Source organism: Hyperolius riggenbachi, chromosome 4 (genome assembly GCF_040937935.1).
Source record: "Hyperolius riggenbachi isolate aHypRig1 chromosome 4, aHypRig1.pri, whole genome shotgun sequence".
NCBI lineage: Eukaryota > Metazoa > Chordata > Amphibia > Anura > Hyperoliidae > Hyperolius > Hyperolius riggenbachi.
The window spans coordinates 120,554,720-120,571,119 of NC_090649.1; the positions used below are offsets into that span (position 1 = coordinate 120,554,720).

At 43.5% G+C, this 16,400-nt stretch overlaps 1 protein-coding gene across 13 annotated transcripts in view; it reads left to right on the forward strand.

Annotated features, from left to right (window-relative positions):
• Window positions 1-16,400, forward strand: part of TFDP2 (transcription factor Dp-2) — a 122,937-nt gene that overhangs the window by 48,134 nt on the left and 58,403 nt on the right. Inside the window, exon 1 of one of the 13 annotated variants that reach the window (XM_068280466.1) lies at window positions 12,538-12,680. The exons of the other annotated variants lie outside the window; for them this stretch is intronic. Coding sequence (XP_068136567.1) covers window positions 12,546-12,680 — 135 coding nt within the window. The 5' untranslated portion in view covers window positions 12,538-12,545. Of the gene's footprint in view, window positions 1-12,537; window positions 12,681-16,400 lie in introns of those variants that run through there. 13 annotated transcript variants of the gene reach the window in all.

Sequence of the window (16,400 nt, forward strand, 5' to 3'; positions counted from 1 at the left end):
AAGGGCAGCTAGCGAGAGGTGTGTGTGTGTGTGTGTGTGTGTGTGTGTGTGTGTGTGTGTGTGTGTGTGTGTGTGTGTACCTGTCTGTCCTTTTTAAGGCAGCCATACACTGGTCGATTGCCACCAGATCGACCAGCAGATAGATCCCTCTGTGATCGAATCTGATCAGAGGGATCTATTGGCTGCCTACACTGCAAACAGATTTTGAATCTTTTTCATTATGAAACCAATTCACAATCTGTGGAGCTGCCTCTTCCGCTGCCCCCTGCATACATTACCTGATCCGGCCGGCGCGAGTCCTCCGGTCTCCACTGTCTCTGCTCCGCTCTGGGCTTCAGCTTCACTTTACTTCCTGTTGGGGGAAGTTTAAACAGTAGAGGGCGCTCTACTGTTTAAACTTCCCCCGACAGGAAGTAAGTGAAGCCAGCTGGAGCCCAGCATGGAGAAGGGACAGCAGGGACACGCGCTGGCGGAACAGGTAATGTATTGCCGCTAGCGTCGGTCGTCGGACATTCGAACGCCGCTATTGATGCACTCCCGACCCGCCGGCGATTGAGCAAAATTTTCAGCGCGGACAGATCGACGGGATCGATCGGTTTTCGGACGGAAATCGGTAGATCGGTCTGTGTTTGTGCATCAATTTCACAGCAGATTCGATTACAGCGATCAAATCTGCTGTCTATTGGCGGGAAATCGTGTAAGTGTATAGGCACCTTTTAGAATGGGCTAAAGGCTGATGACATGCAGCTTTGAGCTCAGTACCTGAGAGCACACTACAGTTCTCAGCCTTTCGGTAATGAATGTGACTGGAGGTGATAACGGGTGTAGCATGGAAATAGTTTGCTCCTTTATTTCTTTGGCTGCAACTCCTCTCCCTGCACACACCTCATCCACATTCAGCTTTATGCACAAGAGATGAAATGGATGAGAGCTTGTGTCAATCACTATTCCGGCATATCCTGCTGTAGACTTGCATTTCACAGGAAGTGACATTTCAGGACCTTGCATTCTGTACAGAAAGTTCAGTTCAGGTTCCCTTTAATAACCGCTGATTATCTCCTTAATAGTGGAATTATAAAGTCTTGCTGATCTTGCCAATCCTCCCCTAAACATCATGGAACCCTCTTTGCCAAGCATTGTCTACAAGAGCCTTCTTTTCCACAGCAATGTGGCTGCGTCTGCTCCTGGCTGCTCTGGCCAATCCCCCGATTATTGCCAATGCTGCTTACTGAAATGCTTTCTATACCCGAAGTGACATGTGACATGATGAGATAGACATGTGTATGTACAGTGCCTAGCACACAAATAACTGCTGTGTTCTTTTTTCTTTCTCTGCCTGAAAGAGTTAAATATCAGGTGTGGCTGACTCAGTCCTGACTCAGGCAGGAAGTGACTACAGTGTAACCCTCACTGATAAGAAATTACCCATTTTACCTCTTTATGTATATAGTTGGAATTTCCTATCAGTGAGGGTTACACTGTAGTCACTTCCTGTCTGAGTCAGGACTGAGTCAGCCACTTACATACCTGATATTTAACTCTTTCAGGCAGAGAAAGAAAAAAGGAACACAGCATAGTTATTTGTGTGCTAGTCACTGTACATGCATGTCTATCTCATCATGTCACATGTCACTTCAGGTATCCTTTAAACTAGCTTTGTGTGACTTCAGTCCCATATCTGTGATCGATACATGAGGTCTGGTTAGTGGTCTGCATGCACATGCGGTCTCTGTCTGTGCCTATAAAGGCACATAGAATTGTATAGGCAGGGATCTATGGCTGTAGTGTCAGTTCATCTCTGCAGTCTGAAGTGGAAAAAAAACCCTTATGATGAATTGTATGTGTAGTATGGATAATGAATAGAACATTAGTAGCAAAGAAAACTCAACTCAAGTATTATTCCTGTACTGGAAAACATTATGAGACTTTTTTTTTTTTTTTTTTTTTCTTTGCTACTAATGTTCTTTCTAAGCTGTACTATACATACAATTCATTATCTCATAAGTTTATTTTCACTTCAGGTTTGCTTTAAGTACTGTATGTAAATCCTATATCTCCTTCTTAGAGACTTTTTTTTTATTTTGTCTCTTACTGGTTTCCCTTTGCTTTAACTATTAACAGAATATTGTTTCTACCCCCTTTGTATCCTTCATCAAAGTACTGACTGCTTATTTGCTGCGGTTTCTGATTCCAAGGCTTGCCCTGAGCACAGAATGGGTTAAGTCTGGGTGGGAGCCGGTGTTTGAAAGTAAAGCAAATTTTTCTGTTTGTAAGAAAGCGCTGGGAATGTTTGACTGCACATGTGAAAATAATTCCTCTAACAAACCCGCTGAGCAGGAGAGACACAAGGTAACATTACCCGCGGAATTCTGGCAACTGTCACACCATAACCAAACAGCTTAATTGGTTTTCGCAGGGCCAGACGGCTGTGGCAGTATTTTCTTTAACAGTATTAGGGACCTGATTGGGAATGATTTGTTCCCATGTCTTTAGCCACGCAGCCCAGCACACTCCTGTTAAAGTAAAAGTCTATTTGGGAATTAAAATGTCCCAAAGGAGGGAATTACTTCATGGTAAATGGAAGCTGCTGTGCTTTGCTGTGACTTGGAGGCCATCGGGGAGTGTTGTAGAAGGCTGGGACATTATAGAGCAGGGTGGTCAAGCTCAAATACAAAGTGGGCCTGTGATTTAGGACAATTTAAAGGTCTAGAGGCCACCTCCTTCCCTAAAGTTCTCTGGTGTCTAGTGCCCCCCCCCCTCTCATAAAATTCCCTGATATCTAGTAGTCCTCCCTCCCCTATACAGTTCCCTGGTGTCTAGTGGTCCTCCCTCCCCTACACAGATCCCTGGTGTCTAGTGGTCCTCCCTTTCCTATACAGTTCCCTGGTGTCTAGTGGTCCTTCCTCCCCTATACAGTTCCCCAGTGTCTAGTGGTCCTCCCTCCACTATATGGTTCCTTGGTGTTTAGTGGTCCTCCCTTCCCTATACAGTTCCCTGGTGTCTAGTGCTTCCCTTCTCCCCCATATGGCTTCCCTGGTGTTCTAGGGGTTGATCTCCAATATAGCTTCCTGGTGATCTACAGTGGGCCAAACCTAAGACAAATTGGGGAAACAACTTGAGAGCCGAATATGATGGCTCTGAGGGCCAGATCTGGCCAGCGGGCCGGATTTGAAATGTATGTTAGAGAGGCACTTTTATAGTGCAAGAAACAGATAAAGAATGAGCGCTGAAGGGTGGTTGGATTTGAAGTGTTTTATAAATTTGGGCACCCCCTTGGCATCCTAGAATAAGCTCTACTGGGGTAGGAGGATAAGCTTGCAGAATGTGGGAAATGTTTGTCAAGAGATTTATCTGTTCTTCTTATTGTCCCTTTAGTGCGCAAACGCATACAATTACTGCAGGGATAACTCAGGTGACAGTTCCAGGCTGAGTTCTGTACAGACACAATGCTAGCCTTAGAGAACAAGCGACACCCATGCTAACCTAGAAATAAAAAACACATAAGTAGATAAATACGACTTCTACTTACATAACAGATGTATGGTGCTATCCACGTAATGATTCCTGTGAATTTTACAAAGGAAAAGCAGAAAATCCTATTCTAGGCAGTGGCCATCTTGCCAAGCTAATGCTGACATCATATTCTCCCTGACTCTTGTTTTCCCCCCTCCCTTCTCTTGCTCATTGTGTATTCATTAGCTGCCCTCCTCCCAGAGTCTTTTTTATTTTATTTTTTTTTATTTACACATCCAATCACTGAGTCACCTCAGCCTTGCTTGTAAACACAAGTGATCAGCAAGGCAGGGAAATAAATGGAAGAGGAGGAATATATTATAGATAAATAGAACTCCCAGTATTAAACTTTTTGGCACTGTTTGGCACTAGGGCCAGTGCTCATAAAGTACGTGATAACTCCAAACCATAACAGCAGAAAAAGTTTTGAATGCAGGATTAGCATCTTTATCACTTAAAGAGAACCCGAGGTGTGTTTAAAGAATGTTATCTGCATACAAATGCTGGATCTGCCTATACAGCCCAGCCTCTGTTGCTATCCCAAACCCCACTAAGGTCCCCCTGCACTTTGCAATCCCTTATAAATCACAGCCATGCTGTGAGGCTGTGTTTACATCTGTAGTGTCAGTCTCAGCTGCTCCCCCGCCTCCTGCATAGCTCAGGTCCCTGCCCCCGTCCCTTCCCTCCAATCAGCAGGGAGGGAAGGGATGCAGGCGGGGACTGGAGTTCTGCAGGAGGCGGGGAGAGCAGCAGACTGACACTATAGAGATAAACACAGCCAGCTCTGACAAGCTGTTTGTCAGCAGCGTGGCTGTGATTTATGAGGAATTGCAGAGTGCAGGGGGATTTGGGATAGCAACAGAGGCTGGGCTGTATAGGCAGATCCAGCCTCTGTATGCAGATAATATTCTTCAAACCCACCTCGGGTTCTCTTTAATACAATCAGACCAGTTGCTTTTGAAATTTGATTTTTATGGTGACAATACCGCTTTAGTGTCTATGGAGGGAGCAGAAGGGCCAATGGAGCAGCAAAGTGCAGGGCCTGCATTCGGATGAGTCGCTGGGTGATTTATCGGGGGAGCCACTGTACACATGCTAGATTCTCAGCAGCAGCGACTCCAACTGAGAACCTTCTAACGTGTGCCCAAGGCTTTAGATGGGCTAGAGCCATAGAATAACCTGTTAATGTCCTCTCCTTAAATAAACGTATAGACTTGGTGGGTCCAAGTATACATGTTTATGGAAAGTCATGCTCCTGCTCAGTAACTTTACAGCATATTCCTTCTTGGCTGGGAGATGTAACCACATCAACTACATCTACAGACATGCATTGCAGCTTTGGTGGGCAAGGGCGCGCTATATCCTTTTCAATCTGTGGTCCTGTGGCACCAAGGGAGAGTGAAGATGGGAGGCTAAGGAGCAGGCATTGCCAGCTCACAGTTTTCCTGCTGATCAAGCGCATATGCAAATAAAGCACCTCTAGCAGGTGAAGATTTCTGACCTGCTCTTTCACCAGCTATGCGAGCTGTAGTTTTGGGGTCAGGCAGCACCACAGGGCATTTCTGCAGACCCATTCAGGTAACAGCTTCTTGGTTTAATTTAACAAATAATTTGTAATAACAGGCTATTGAATATCGGCCTGTCTGAAATCTGTGTAATGTAATTTCTGTGGCTGGGTGGGAACTTTAATTTTAAAGCAAACCTGTACTGAAAGTTAAAAGTCAAAATAAACATACACACGTCATACTTACCTCCTGTATAGTCTACTCCTCAATCTTTCTCCTCTCCCATTTGTCTACTCTGATCAATGGAATTTCCTGTTTTCCATTTTTAAAATGGCGATGACCCCCGTAACAGCTTCCGGGACAGCACACTGTTAAACTGTAATATTGCCTACTTGAGGTATGTATGTATGTATGTAATACTCATTTACAGGTACATCATGTGTTTATTTTTAAAATATGTACTTTATTATTATTATTATTATTATTATTATTATTATTTATTGTATTTATAAAGCGCCAACATATTACGCAGCGCTGGACAATAAATATATACAATGATACAAGGATGACATACATAGGGTTATACACATAGAACAAAGTTATACATGCAAATTGTACAAAATACATGATCATGCAATATGGGCTGGTTAGGTAGGCCCAGTAATACAAGTACAGGCTGTCATAGGACAGGAGCACATGATCCTGTAGATTACACTAGGGAGTGGAGGACCCTGCCAGAGGCTTACAATCTAAACGGAGGGGTGGAAACACTAGGGGGGGGGGGGGGGCTGTTAAATATTCCTTAGAGAGTTACTGTGTGGTAGGAGGTGGGTAGGCCATGTACTTGGTTAGGTTCACACCATGCTAAACTATGGCTGCCTGGATTCGTTTTACTGTTTCTGTTTACAGCTCAAGATTGAGTGAATTTTCACTCTGTATTATAAACTGTCTGCAGAAGGGACTTTTTTCTGGCATGTAATTATTTAGGAGGCAGTTTACGAATTGAGAAATGCTGAAAAGGGCCGTGACATAAGGCTGAATTCACTTCAAACTTCCAGTCAGAGAACAGACTATATGTAGGAGCTTCTCTGCATATAATTGGTTGTTTGACGTGACTCTCACTTCCGCATTCTTCTTCACCATGAAATACAGCCACGTTTCCTCTGGCTTCACCAAGATGCCCAGGCTTTAGCTCTGATGTTGTGGATTCTGTGGTGAAACTGCTCCACCTGTACATTCTGGTGATGAGAGAAAATCTGCTCCCATGGGTGAACTGCAGTGCATGGCTTACAGTAAATAGGAAGGAAGTAGTCAGTGGTGCAGGGCTTTGCAGTGAGCTGGCAGACTTGAGCAAGACTTCATATTCTAAGTGAGCTGTATGGTAAGGTATGACTCTCGCTATCGGGAAAGCCTCTCATTATGCCGGCCAGCAGATTTATTGGAATATTGTGGTTCGCTAATAACTGTGAGACAGGATGGTAAGCAGAGCTGTCATTCAGAAGTGCATGTTCTTTGGCTAAAGCAGGGCGTACGTTTTTGTAAGGCTTAAAGCGTATCCTTTCAAACATCCTGTCTCTTAGCTAATGAGTGCTGCTCCTGAAAGATGCCTTGCTTTGCAGCCCTGTCAGAATCCTTTGTATTTGGCTGTATAAGTTGGTTCTTACAAGGAATTTGACTTGGCAATTGCGTAAAGAAAATATGAGATTAAGGAAAAGGAAAATGTATTCATACCTGAGGCTTCCTCCAGCCCCCTTTGGCCTGATTTGTCCCACACAATCTTCCTCCGTTGCCTCGTCTCTCCGCTATGGCTCCTGGTAACCTCGGGAGTTGGAGCTTATTGACTACTGCACAGGCCTTGAGACGGGAGTGGCCCTGATTGTCCAAAGTTCCCGAGTGGATCCAGAAAGTGGAGGAGGACAGTGTGGGAACGATCAGGCCGAAGGGGGTTGGAGGAAGCCCCAGGTATGTATGTCATTTTTACTTTGGATTCATCTCAGGTACACTTTAATTGACACAAACAATATTACACAAGGACAGATCATATAGATAATTACAAATCAAGGACAGTATAGGAGTTTTAAATAAATAGAAAATGGGATGAAGCATTTATTTTCCAGTTTCAGTTCTGTACAATAATGTCTTCAAGTCCTATCCGTTTCAGAATTAGCGTGGTCTTTAATAAGCACTGCAAGCACCAAAGTGTTCCCGTGCCTGGAAGTTTTGTTACAACTGACCAGTATCTCATGCCGGAAAGCAGAGTTGGAAGATGGGGGGTGAGAGGGGTCAGAGGCAGGCTGATGCAGTCAAAATCCACCCCTCATTTTCGAGATGATCAGCTAAGAATATCTGATCTAACCTTTGTCTTTTACATGACATCAGCCTGGGTCGCTCCACAGACATGCAGCTGTTGCCCTTTCTATCCATCTTTTGTTATCTATATTTATGAGTAGATATGTGAAATTGTCACACATGTGCCTTACTACCTAGGATAATCGTCCGTGCAGAACGGGCCTCCAAAATGTATATTATTATTTTCACCAGAGATTTTATTTTTAAACAGTAACAGTATTTGAAATGAAATATGTTTTGACAAAGGGTGACTTTGTGGTCTTCTAGAAGCCCCACAAAACAACAACAACAAAATCCAGTGATGGAAAAATGGCCACATTGGGCTTTATAGAGGTGGATGGTACATTTTGAATCTTGTCAAACTACTTTTGCAAAATTTGTCAGTAAAACCCAATGTGGAAACATGATCTGCATCGTGCTTTTCTGGTGCTAACTTTGTTAGAGGTGCACAGTAATTTACTTCATACTGCTTTGGAGGTCCTATAGACAGTGTAACTTAAAGCGGAATGAAGCCCATCATTTCTACTTAACTCTAATAGATTATTTACAGCATATTATATACAACCAGCATTTTTTTTTTTACTAGAACTGCATTCAAAGGGTTAACACAGGCTTTAGAAGCTTCCCTGTCTGCAGAGCTGGCTGCTTCCGAACTTTACATAATGTTATCTTGTGTTTAATTGTATCAAGTGAGAAATGTAAACAAAGCCTTCTCTCACACTGCTGGCTCCCCTGAACAAAGTCAGACAAGCATAAATGCTTTCTGATTAAGTTAGAGGATGAATAAAGCAGTTATAAATAAAATGCAAAGTCAGCTCTGAGTAAAATTAGTGTACTTTAGGAATGTATAATTTCTAAATGAATAATAATACTTATGCACAAAAGCAAATATGCTAACCGTATGGCATATAAAAAGTAAGAAAACATGCTTTTATTGAATATTATGTCTGGGTTTTATACCGCTGTAATGTTCCATAAGAAACAAAACCTTTCCTACTAGGGCCCTTAGTCAATTAACCTTTGCTTCTGAGTTTTCGCCACCTTTTTTTTTTTTTCATCTTCTCTTTAAAATAACTTTGCAATTGAAAAATTACCAATAAGCAGGCGATAAAATGTTATCAAAATTATTTTTAGTCATTTCTTGCCTGCTGGTGGTTTAAAAGGTATTTTATTGATTGGTGTAAAAATATCACCTAGGAGAACACTCAGGAGAAAAAGTGAATTGCGTATGGGCCCAGATCCACTAAATGCATTGCAAGAGTTTTAGCAAGCTGTATTGGGCGAAGTTCCTATTGACAGTTGATATAGCAGTGAAATAACCACCTGTGAACCTTTCTAGTGTGCCTTGTAAATCGCCAACTCCAACCACCAGAGAGATTTCCCCTCTTGTTATATCCGCAGCAACCAAATGGTGTTCAGTTCGTTTTAGGGCCTGTTTCCACTGGAGCGGAAACCGCTCCGAATCCGCAGAGTTTCCCCGCAGGCAAATCGGGCAGGGAAACTCTGCCATAGGAAACTGGTCGGCTGAACGGTCCTTGTGAAACTTTCCTTTCTCTGCTATGTAGCCGGTCATATCATGCATTGCTGTTTTCTTGACAGGAAGTGGTAAATAGGAGTGATCAGTCACAGGATTGTATATGGCACAGGTTCAGGCATACGTAGTGTGAGTTTATATCAGAATTAGGAACATGGCAACACTGTGACCAGAGATACCAGACATGCGGACAACAAGACCTGGAAATGTAATGGTGTCATTGGTTAAAGTTTTTGTTAATGACAAACCTAGGTAATACAATTGCTGTAATTAGACATGATCTGGGGTCACAGCAATGGCCTGCAGCAGGTACCGGGGCATCTGGTACATGCTGATTAGAGAGAGCCGTTTGACCTCTTCAGCAGTACGTAAAAAACACTGTCAATGGCTTTATTAACACTTAACCAAAACCAGGTGTGGAAAATGTTTCTGCATATAGTCTGACAAATTAGATCTGATTTGCTAAGCTTCTCCTGAGCTGGAGAACGTTAGGGAACATAGAAGATCCAACAAACCTGGCCTGAATGCACGAAAATTGTCAGATGGCCTCAGCAAGCAGTCCTCATTCAGCTCACATCACGCCTTAGCAGAATTTCACTTTAAGCTGTCATGTCCAGTTGAAGGAACAATGTTTTTAGGAAACAGGAGGACATTTTTAGGAGCAACCTTCATTATTATTTTTCTGTAACTTTGCAGCACTAATGTCTTCCGCAGCGCATTTCAGAGCACATAGTCATGTCACTAATGTCCCTGAGTGCAGCTCCCAATCTAATACTACCATAGTCTCAGGTCTTTTTAGGAGGGTGTGACCAATGAACCTATCGGTATGTTTTTGGGATGGGAAAGAAAATTCACATAATCACGGAGATCACGCAGACTCCATACAAGTGGTGTCCTGGAGATCATAGAAGCTCCTTGTAGGTAGTGTCCTGTCCCAGATTTGAAAGACAAGGCGGCAGTACTCTCTACGTCATGTGACACCCCATTCAATTTGGGAACAGCCCAAACGTTAGGCGCCAGTTGTGATTTTTAAAGATTCTCACTGCCTTGTTGCTGGGATCTTGCAAGCCTTGCTTTAACCATAAATACCATACATTTCTGTGACAGATGCATTATATCAGTAAGTCTCTTTTTCAAATATTATTTCAATTTTTTCATTTAAGGGAAATGTATAAATGGTGAAAAAAAAACCATTCAAATGTAACAGCACCCCATTCTTTTATTTAAAAATGCCAGTGCCCCATTATTTCTTCTCACAGAACAACTTCTCCCCAGCAGTGAGCACACATTGTTTCCACTGGTGCAGGTATGGCTCTGATCAGGGCTTTTGCTTTCACTGGGAGGAAACAAAAAGTTATCCCGCTTTCTCATTGGTCAAGCAGGTCACATGTTGTACATCATGTGACTGAATTTGCAGCCAATTGAATAAATAAACACTAGCAGCAGAGAGACCAATATGGAAACACATTTTTTATCTCTTTCTGTAGACTGCTGTTAGAACGTGGAGCTCTTTCTCAGAGCTGGGAGGAACTGTGGCTGTTTGTGGAGAGGAGTTGGGATTTGTTTCTTTGTACTTGCAGATAGTTGTAATTGGGTAAACCATGTGAGGCACTCATGAACAGAGAGGGACAGTGATTAATTATGAGGAGAGTACCTGTATGAAATTCTGCTTATAGACCAGACCTCAATTCACTGAGCAGGTCTCAGATCTGACCCAAAGGGTCTCTATACAGTATATATGTCCGGTGCAGATACAGAATAAAGGATGGACAGTGTGAGGTCTGTGGTTCTTCAGGGATTAATTATATTCTCAAAGGGTTTATGATGTGTTTTTGTAACTCCTGGCAGATCTCACTGTTTTGATGTAATGCTGTTTCTTCACAAATCACGCTGCAAGGGTTGTAGTTAATCCGTCTCCTTGTCCTTATTTTTCACTCTTTGTGGCAGAACTGATAAATCTCTGTGAATTGTGTACCTGATAAAGGAATGGTTCCTTCTTTTAAAAGACACCTGAAGTGAGAGGGATATATGGGTGCCGCCATATTTATTTCCTTTTAAACAATGCAGAGTTCCTGGCTGTCCTGCTGATCCTCTCCTTCGAATACTTTTAGCCATAGACCCGGAACAAGCATGCTGATCAGGTGCTCTGACGAGATTGGCTGCATGCTTGTTTCAGGTGTGTGATTCAGACACTATTGATGCATGAAAGGTCAGCATGATGCCAGGTAGCTGGCATTTTTTAACCCATTAGCAGCTTCAATAGAGTTATCTCATTTAAGATAAGTGAACTGCATTTGACCTCAATTGGCAGAACTCCTTGTGCTGTAAATATCTTGGAATGCTTTGATCTCTCCCTGCTAACAGAAAGTACAGGAAACTGAAAGTAAAAGTCCTGTGTTATGGTCTCACACTGCCCCCTAGTGACAAGAGGCCATAAATACACATTACAGCAGTACTGTTTAGCAGCAAGCAAATGGAACAAGTAAGAAAATAAAATTGCTATAATAAATTTGGCCTTGAGCACGTCCAAGCCTCTAAAGTGGCTGCTAAAGGAAATAAATATGACGGCCTCCATATACCTCTCACTTCAGGTGTACTTTAAGGCTGCTTTCACAGTGGGACGTTACAAGTGCACGTTAGTGCAGCCTGTAACGCTCCCCCAACGCACAGCAATGTAACACAAGTGGGCTGTTCACAGTGCCCACGTTGCGTTACATGTAACGCTGCATGTTGTAGTGAAAGTGCAGCATGCTGTGCGTTCTACGTTAGACTGTTTGCACATGCTCAGTGAGGGGCGGAGAGGAGGCGGGGAGATGCCGCTACAGTAGTCGAGCACATGGCTACTTAATATGCACTGCACTGGCGGCCGCTGATTGGCCGGCGGGACCACGTGATGCGGAGTGTCTCGCTCCGCATCACGTGGTCCCGCCGGCCAATCAGCACCACTCTGGGAGACCTTATGTGGATAGAGCCGCCTAACGCGGCTCACTCTAACTTCCTCTCCCGCACCACCATGCGTTGCGTTAGGGGCGCATTATGTGACCATAACGTCCCCTAAAACGCAACGTCTTAGTGTGTAAGTAGCCTTAGAGGTAGCTTTAGGGACAAGTGTTAATTAGTGGTGTTTTTATATAAAGTTTGGCAATTGAAATGGCTGACTACCTTCTATATCAGCCATGGGCAAACTTGGCCCTCCAGCTGTTCAGGAACGACAAGTCCCACAATGCATTGCAGGAGTCTTACAGCCACAGTCATGACTCATAAAGGCAAATGCATTGTAGGACTTGTAGTTCCTTAATAGCTGGAGGGCCAAGTTTGCCCATGCCTGTGCTATATGTTCATTTGTAGTAATTCCTGAAAGTGTAAAACTCCTCTCCCATTTACAGCATCTCTTCCTCTATGCCGTATGCATTAATGACCGGAACCGCGCGGCTTATTTATGTTCCAGATCACAGCAGAGCGCATTACATCATCCGCATCTCTGACCTTCTGTATGTTCTGCAGCAAAAACAATCCAGCCTATAAACAGATCTGCTCTCCTGCAGCCGCCACCAATGAAAACACGCCAGTGCCCCGGTGCCAGTGTGAGAGGTCCCAGCAAGGCTGGCTGTGGCTTTAAATGTTTGTGCAGCCGGAGAGGATGTATGAATGATGGTCACTGCACTCCTATTCCTCTCTGTAGGTCTCTGAGACCTGCAGTAAAGCCTCCAGTGCAGGGTCGCAGCCTGGGGTCCCAGCTTAGCTTCCGGTGGAGATCAAAGCCGAGAGGTGGACCTGAGGTCAGCCAAGAGCAGCAGTGACGTGTGTTCTGGGGGCCTCTGACTGGACGGGGAGGGATTGGACTGTTTTTTGGTTCTCCCATGTGACCGTCATTAGTCCTTTTTTTCATATACACCTGCTGTGTGCTTCTGGCTCGCGACGACTAACCCGTTCCTGGCTGTTGTGTTTATAAAGCTGTACAGAGCTGTGAATGGCAAATATTACTGGTCCCTTCACTGACAGAGAGCTCTATCAGCATTACTGACTGATGTTACAGATCTCTCATTTACTGCTTGTTTGTATGCTTTCTTCAACACTCATTGTTATGTATAGTATGTATGAGAGAGATTTATAATGTATCTATCCATTGTACTGTTGAAACACATGGGGCTTGGTCCAGCATTAGTCATGGAATAGCTACAGAAATGTCAAATTTGTAACAAAGGTTGCTTTTTATAAACTGCAGGTAGAAGCCTATCACCAACTTTTGATGATTAAAGAGGAGCTGTCAGCCATACTTAGAAAAAAAAACAACCACATATATAAGTAGATAAATACTTGCTTTACTTGCATAACATATGTATTGCACTGTCCACGTTTTGATTTTAGTGATTTTTCTACAGTAAAAAAAGAGAAAATCCTTCTTAGCATTTCCCATTTTAAGTGTGGCTGTAGTATTTTGAAGCCAATTCTGATGTCATTTCCTCCCTTAGTCTTCTCTGCCTTATTTGCCGGCCCTTGACTATAGAAAGTGCACTCTCAGCATGAAATATTGGCCAATCAGAGAGGAACAGAAGTGTGGGAGGGGAAAACAGGAGGGAAAGAGGCTTCAGCCAATCAGGGTGTATTAGTTAAGTCTGAGATAAAGTACAGAAGCAAAAAAGGACAACCCAGCATGCCCTGCAACTTCTTTTTTGTGTACCAAATTTTGTGTGTACCAAATAAGGTAAACTGGGGAATGATCATTTATCAATAAGAAAAGTAATAGTGATTTTAACTTTTGGATTGCCTGTTTAGCATCCTTATTACTTGTTTACCAGATAAAAATAAAGAATTGATATTTCATTTGCCCAACAGTTACTCTTTAAAGGATACACAAGATGACATGTGACATGAGATAGCTATGAGATAAACGTGTATGTACAGTGCCTAGCACACAAATAACTAGGCTGTGTTCCATTTTTTATTTCTCTGCCTGGAAGAGTTAAACATCAGGCATTAAAGTGACAGTTCTGTCCAGGTCAGTACTGGGTCACACTATAGTGTAACTCTTACTGATCCGTCCGTGCGGAAGATTTTGCTCGATCGCCGGCGGGTCGTGAGTGCGTCGATAACGGCGTTCGAATGCCCGACGACCGACGCTAGCTGCAATACATTACCTGTTCCGCCGGCACGTGTCCCGGCTCTCTCCGCTGTCTTCTTCTCCGCGCTGGGCTCCGAGTCCGGCTGGCTTCACTGAACTTCCTGTCCTGGCAAGAGAGCGCCATCTACTGTTCCCCGGACAGGAAGTTCAGTGAAGCCAGCCAGACTCGGAGCCCAGCACGGAGAAGCAGACAGCGGAGACCGGGGGACTCGCGCCGGCGGAGCAGGTAATGTATAGCTGGTGCGGGTGGCGGGGCGGCAGCGGCAGCTTCACAGATGGTGAATCGATTTCATGCTGAAATCGATTCACAATCTGTTTGCAGTAAAGGCAGCCATACGATCCCTCTCTGATAAGATTCGATCAGAGAGGGATTTATCTGTTGGTCGATCTGATGGCAAATCGACCAGTGTATGGCTACCTTAACAGAAAATTGTATGGTGTGTACCTAGCATAACGGCTGGGTAGACATGAAGCAGAGAGCCACACAGTAAACCAATGCTTTATAATATGATCAGCATATGAGCTTATGGAGTTGTTTAGCCCAATCATACTTGTTCATTCTGCAGATAGGAATATAGCTGTAGCCATTTCTCTTAGTGCTGACTTTACCTCAGAGAAGCCACATAAATCCACTGAAATAAGTATACGAGTGCAGGCATTTCTGACGCTACCTATGCTGCACAGGAATCTAGCTGAAGGCACAACTGTTCAGGAAATATTCTATTTAAAAATTTATGAGGAAAACTTGCAAATTTTCCATTTTTTTTCATTAATTAGCAAAACATGGACATTCTGGAAAATCTCATCAGTGTTTAACGGCGTAGTCACAGGCGTTGCTTTGTGCTGATTGGTCCTTTCAGCGGGCGTTGACTGGCACCTGCTAGTGATTTCGCTGGCGCACATCAGCATTTTCCATTCAGAATCACTTGTCAGAGCCACCACATTGCCTGCGGCGGGATTTTAGAAATGGCAGCCAGCGCCAGGCTCATAGTGTGAACTGATCTGATTGGGAAGAAGGGAGTTTACAATGTGCTAGCGTTCTGTGAAAGCTATACAGCACCATTAAATGCCAGGAATGGCTTGTGGCATGAGCTGTTAGAATACCTTGATGCGTAGGCAGTGGATGGCATGAGGTGCTGGGCTCCTTCCTCACTGAGGCCTACTCACAAACATAGCTAGCTTTTCTCTGTTCTGCCATAGCTAGCCCTATGAACAGAAAACACCTTACGCTAGGTACACACAATACTTTTTTCCTTTTCTTTCAGCCCTCTCGGATTTCAGCTCCTGTCTTTATTGCCTAGCCCATGATATGCACTTTATTGCAGTGCTCCTGTGGCTTTGGGCCTTAATTTGCATCATACTCTGCTTGCCTTTATTATATATCGATCTGTGACTAAAAACGAAAAATAGAGAAAGGATGAGGGAAAGGAAGAAAGAAAAAAAAAACTGAAAAATGAGAACGGCACACACAAAAATCAGACAGACTATGCACGTCTGATGATTATTTGTCCCTGCGGATTGTGTTGCATCCCTTTTACCCAAAACATGGCCAAAATCATGCAAAATGGTTAAGGGGCCTAAAGTCTAACCAAGTATACAGAATCAAATTGCCTCCCAGACAATCAACCCTTTGTAGAGTCCTGTACAGGATGCAATAATGGTCAGTCATGGCTGCTTCTTGACTTCAGCCAGCCTTCTATTATACAAACGCCCTGTTTAGGTATTGGTGGGGATGCTTGTTCTGCTCTGTAGGGTAAAAGTGGAAGTGGCCTGCCATAGCCTGTGATGATATAAAACAATAGCAGTATATAACCTGCTTTCTTAGTGGATGTCAAACCATTGCCAGATCTGGAACCTCTTTACTAGTCCTTCCTACATGACAGACTTGTATTGCTTTAGACTGTAATCTTTTTAGGGAATCCAGTCTTTGACCAGCCCTTTGCAGTGTGATCATGGTAAAAATGCAAGTCAAGAAGTGGTAGCTCTTCCCACAGATCCTGCTATAAAATCCATTCAACTTCTTCAGGATCTTAAGTTGCAGAAGTCTCCTATCATGTCAAAAAGTGAAACATACAGTAACTGATGACCAAGCTATTGGGTATCATATTAAAGCTTATGAATTAAAGGATACCTGATCAGAGGCAAAGCTACCTAAGATGAGCACAGAGACAAGTTCATGCTGGATTCACGTACCTGTGTGCATCGTCTGTGCCTTTCCTAATTGCTCCTTACAAAATTTGACTTTTGCTTAGTCATATTTTAAGACAGAAGGAGGTAAGCTTGGAATGTTCCACCAACCTCGCACTTCCTCCTCTTAAAGTGGATCCGAGATGAACTTTTACTCATTGCATAATTGTGTTCCTTTCCTATTGTTTAT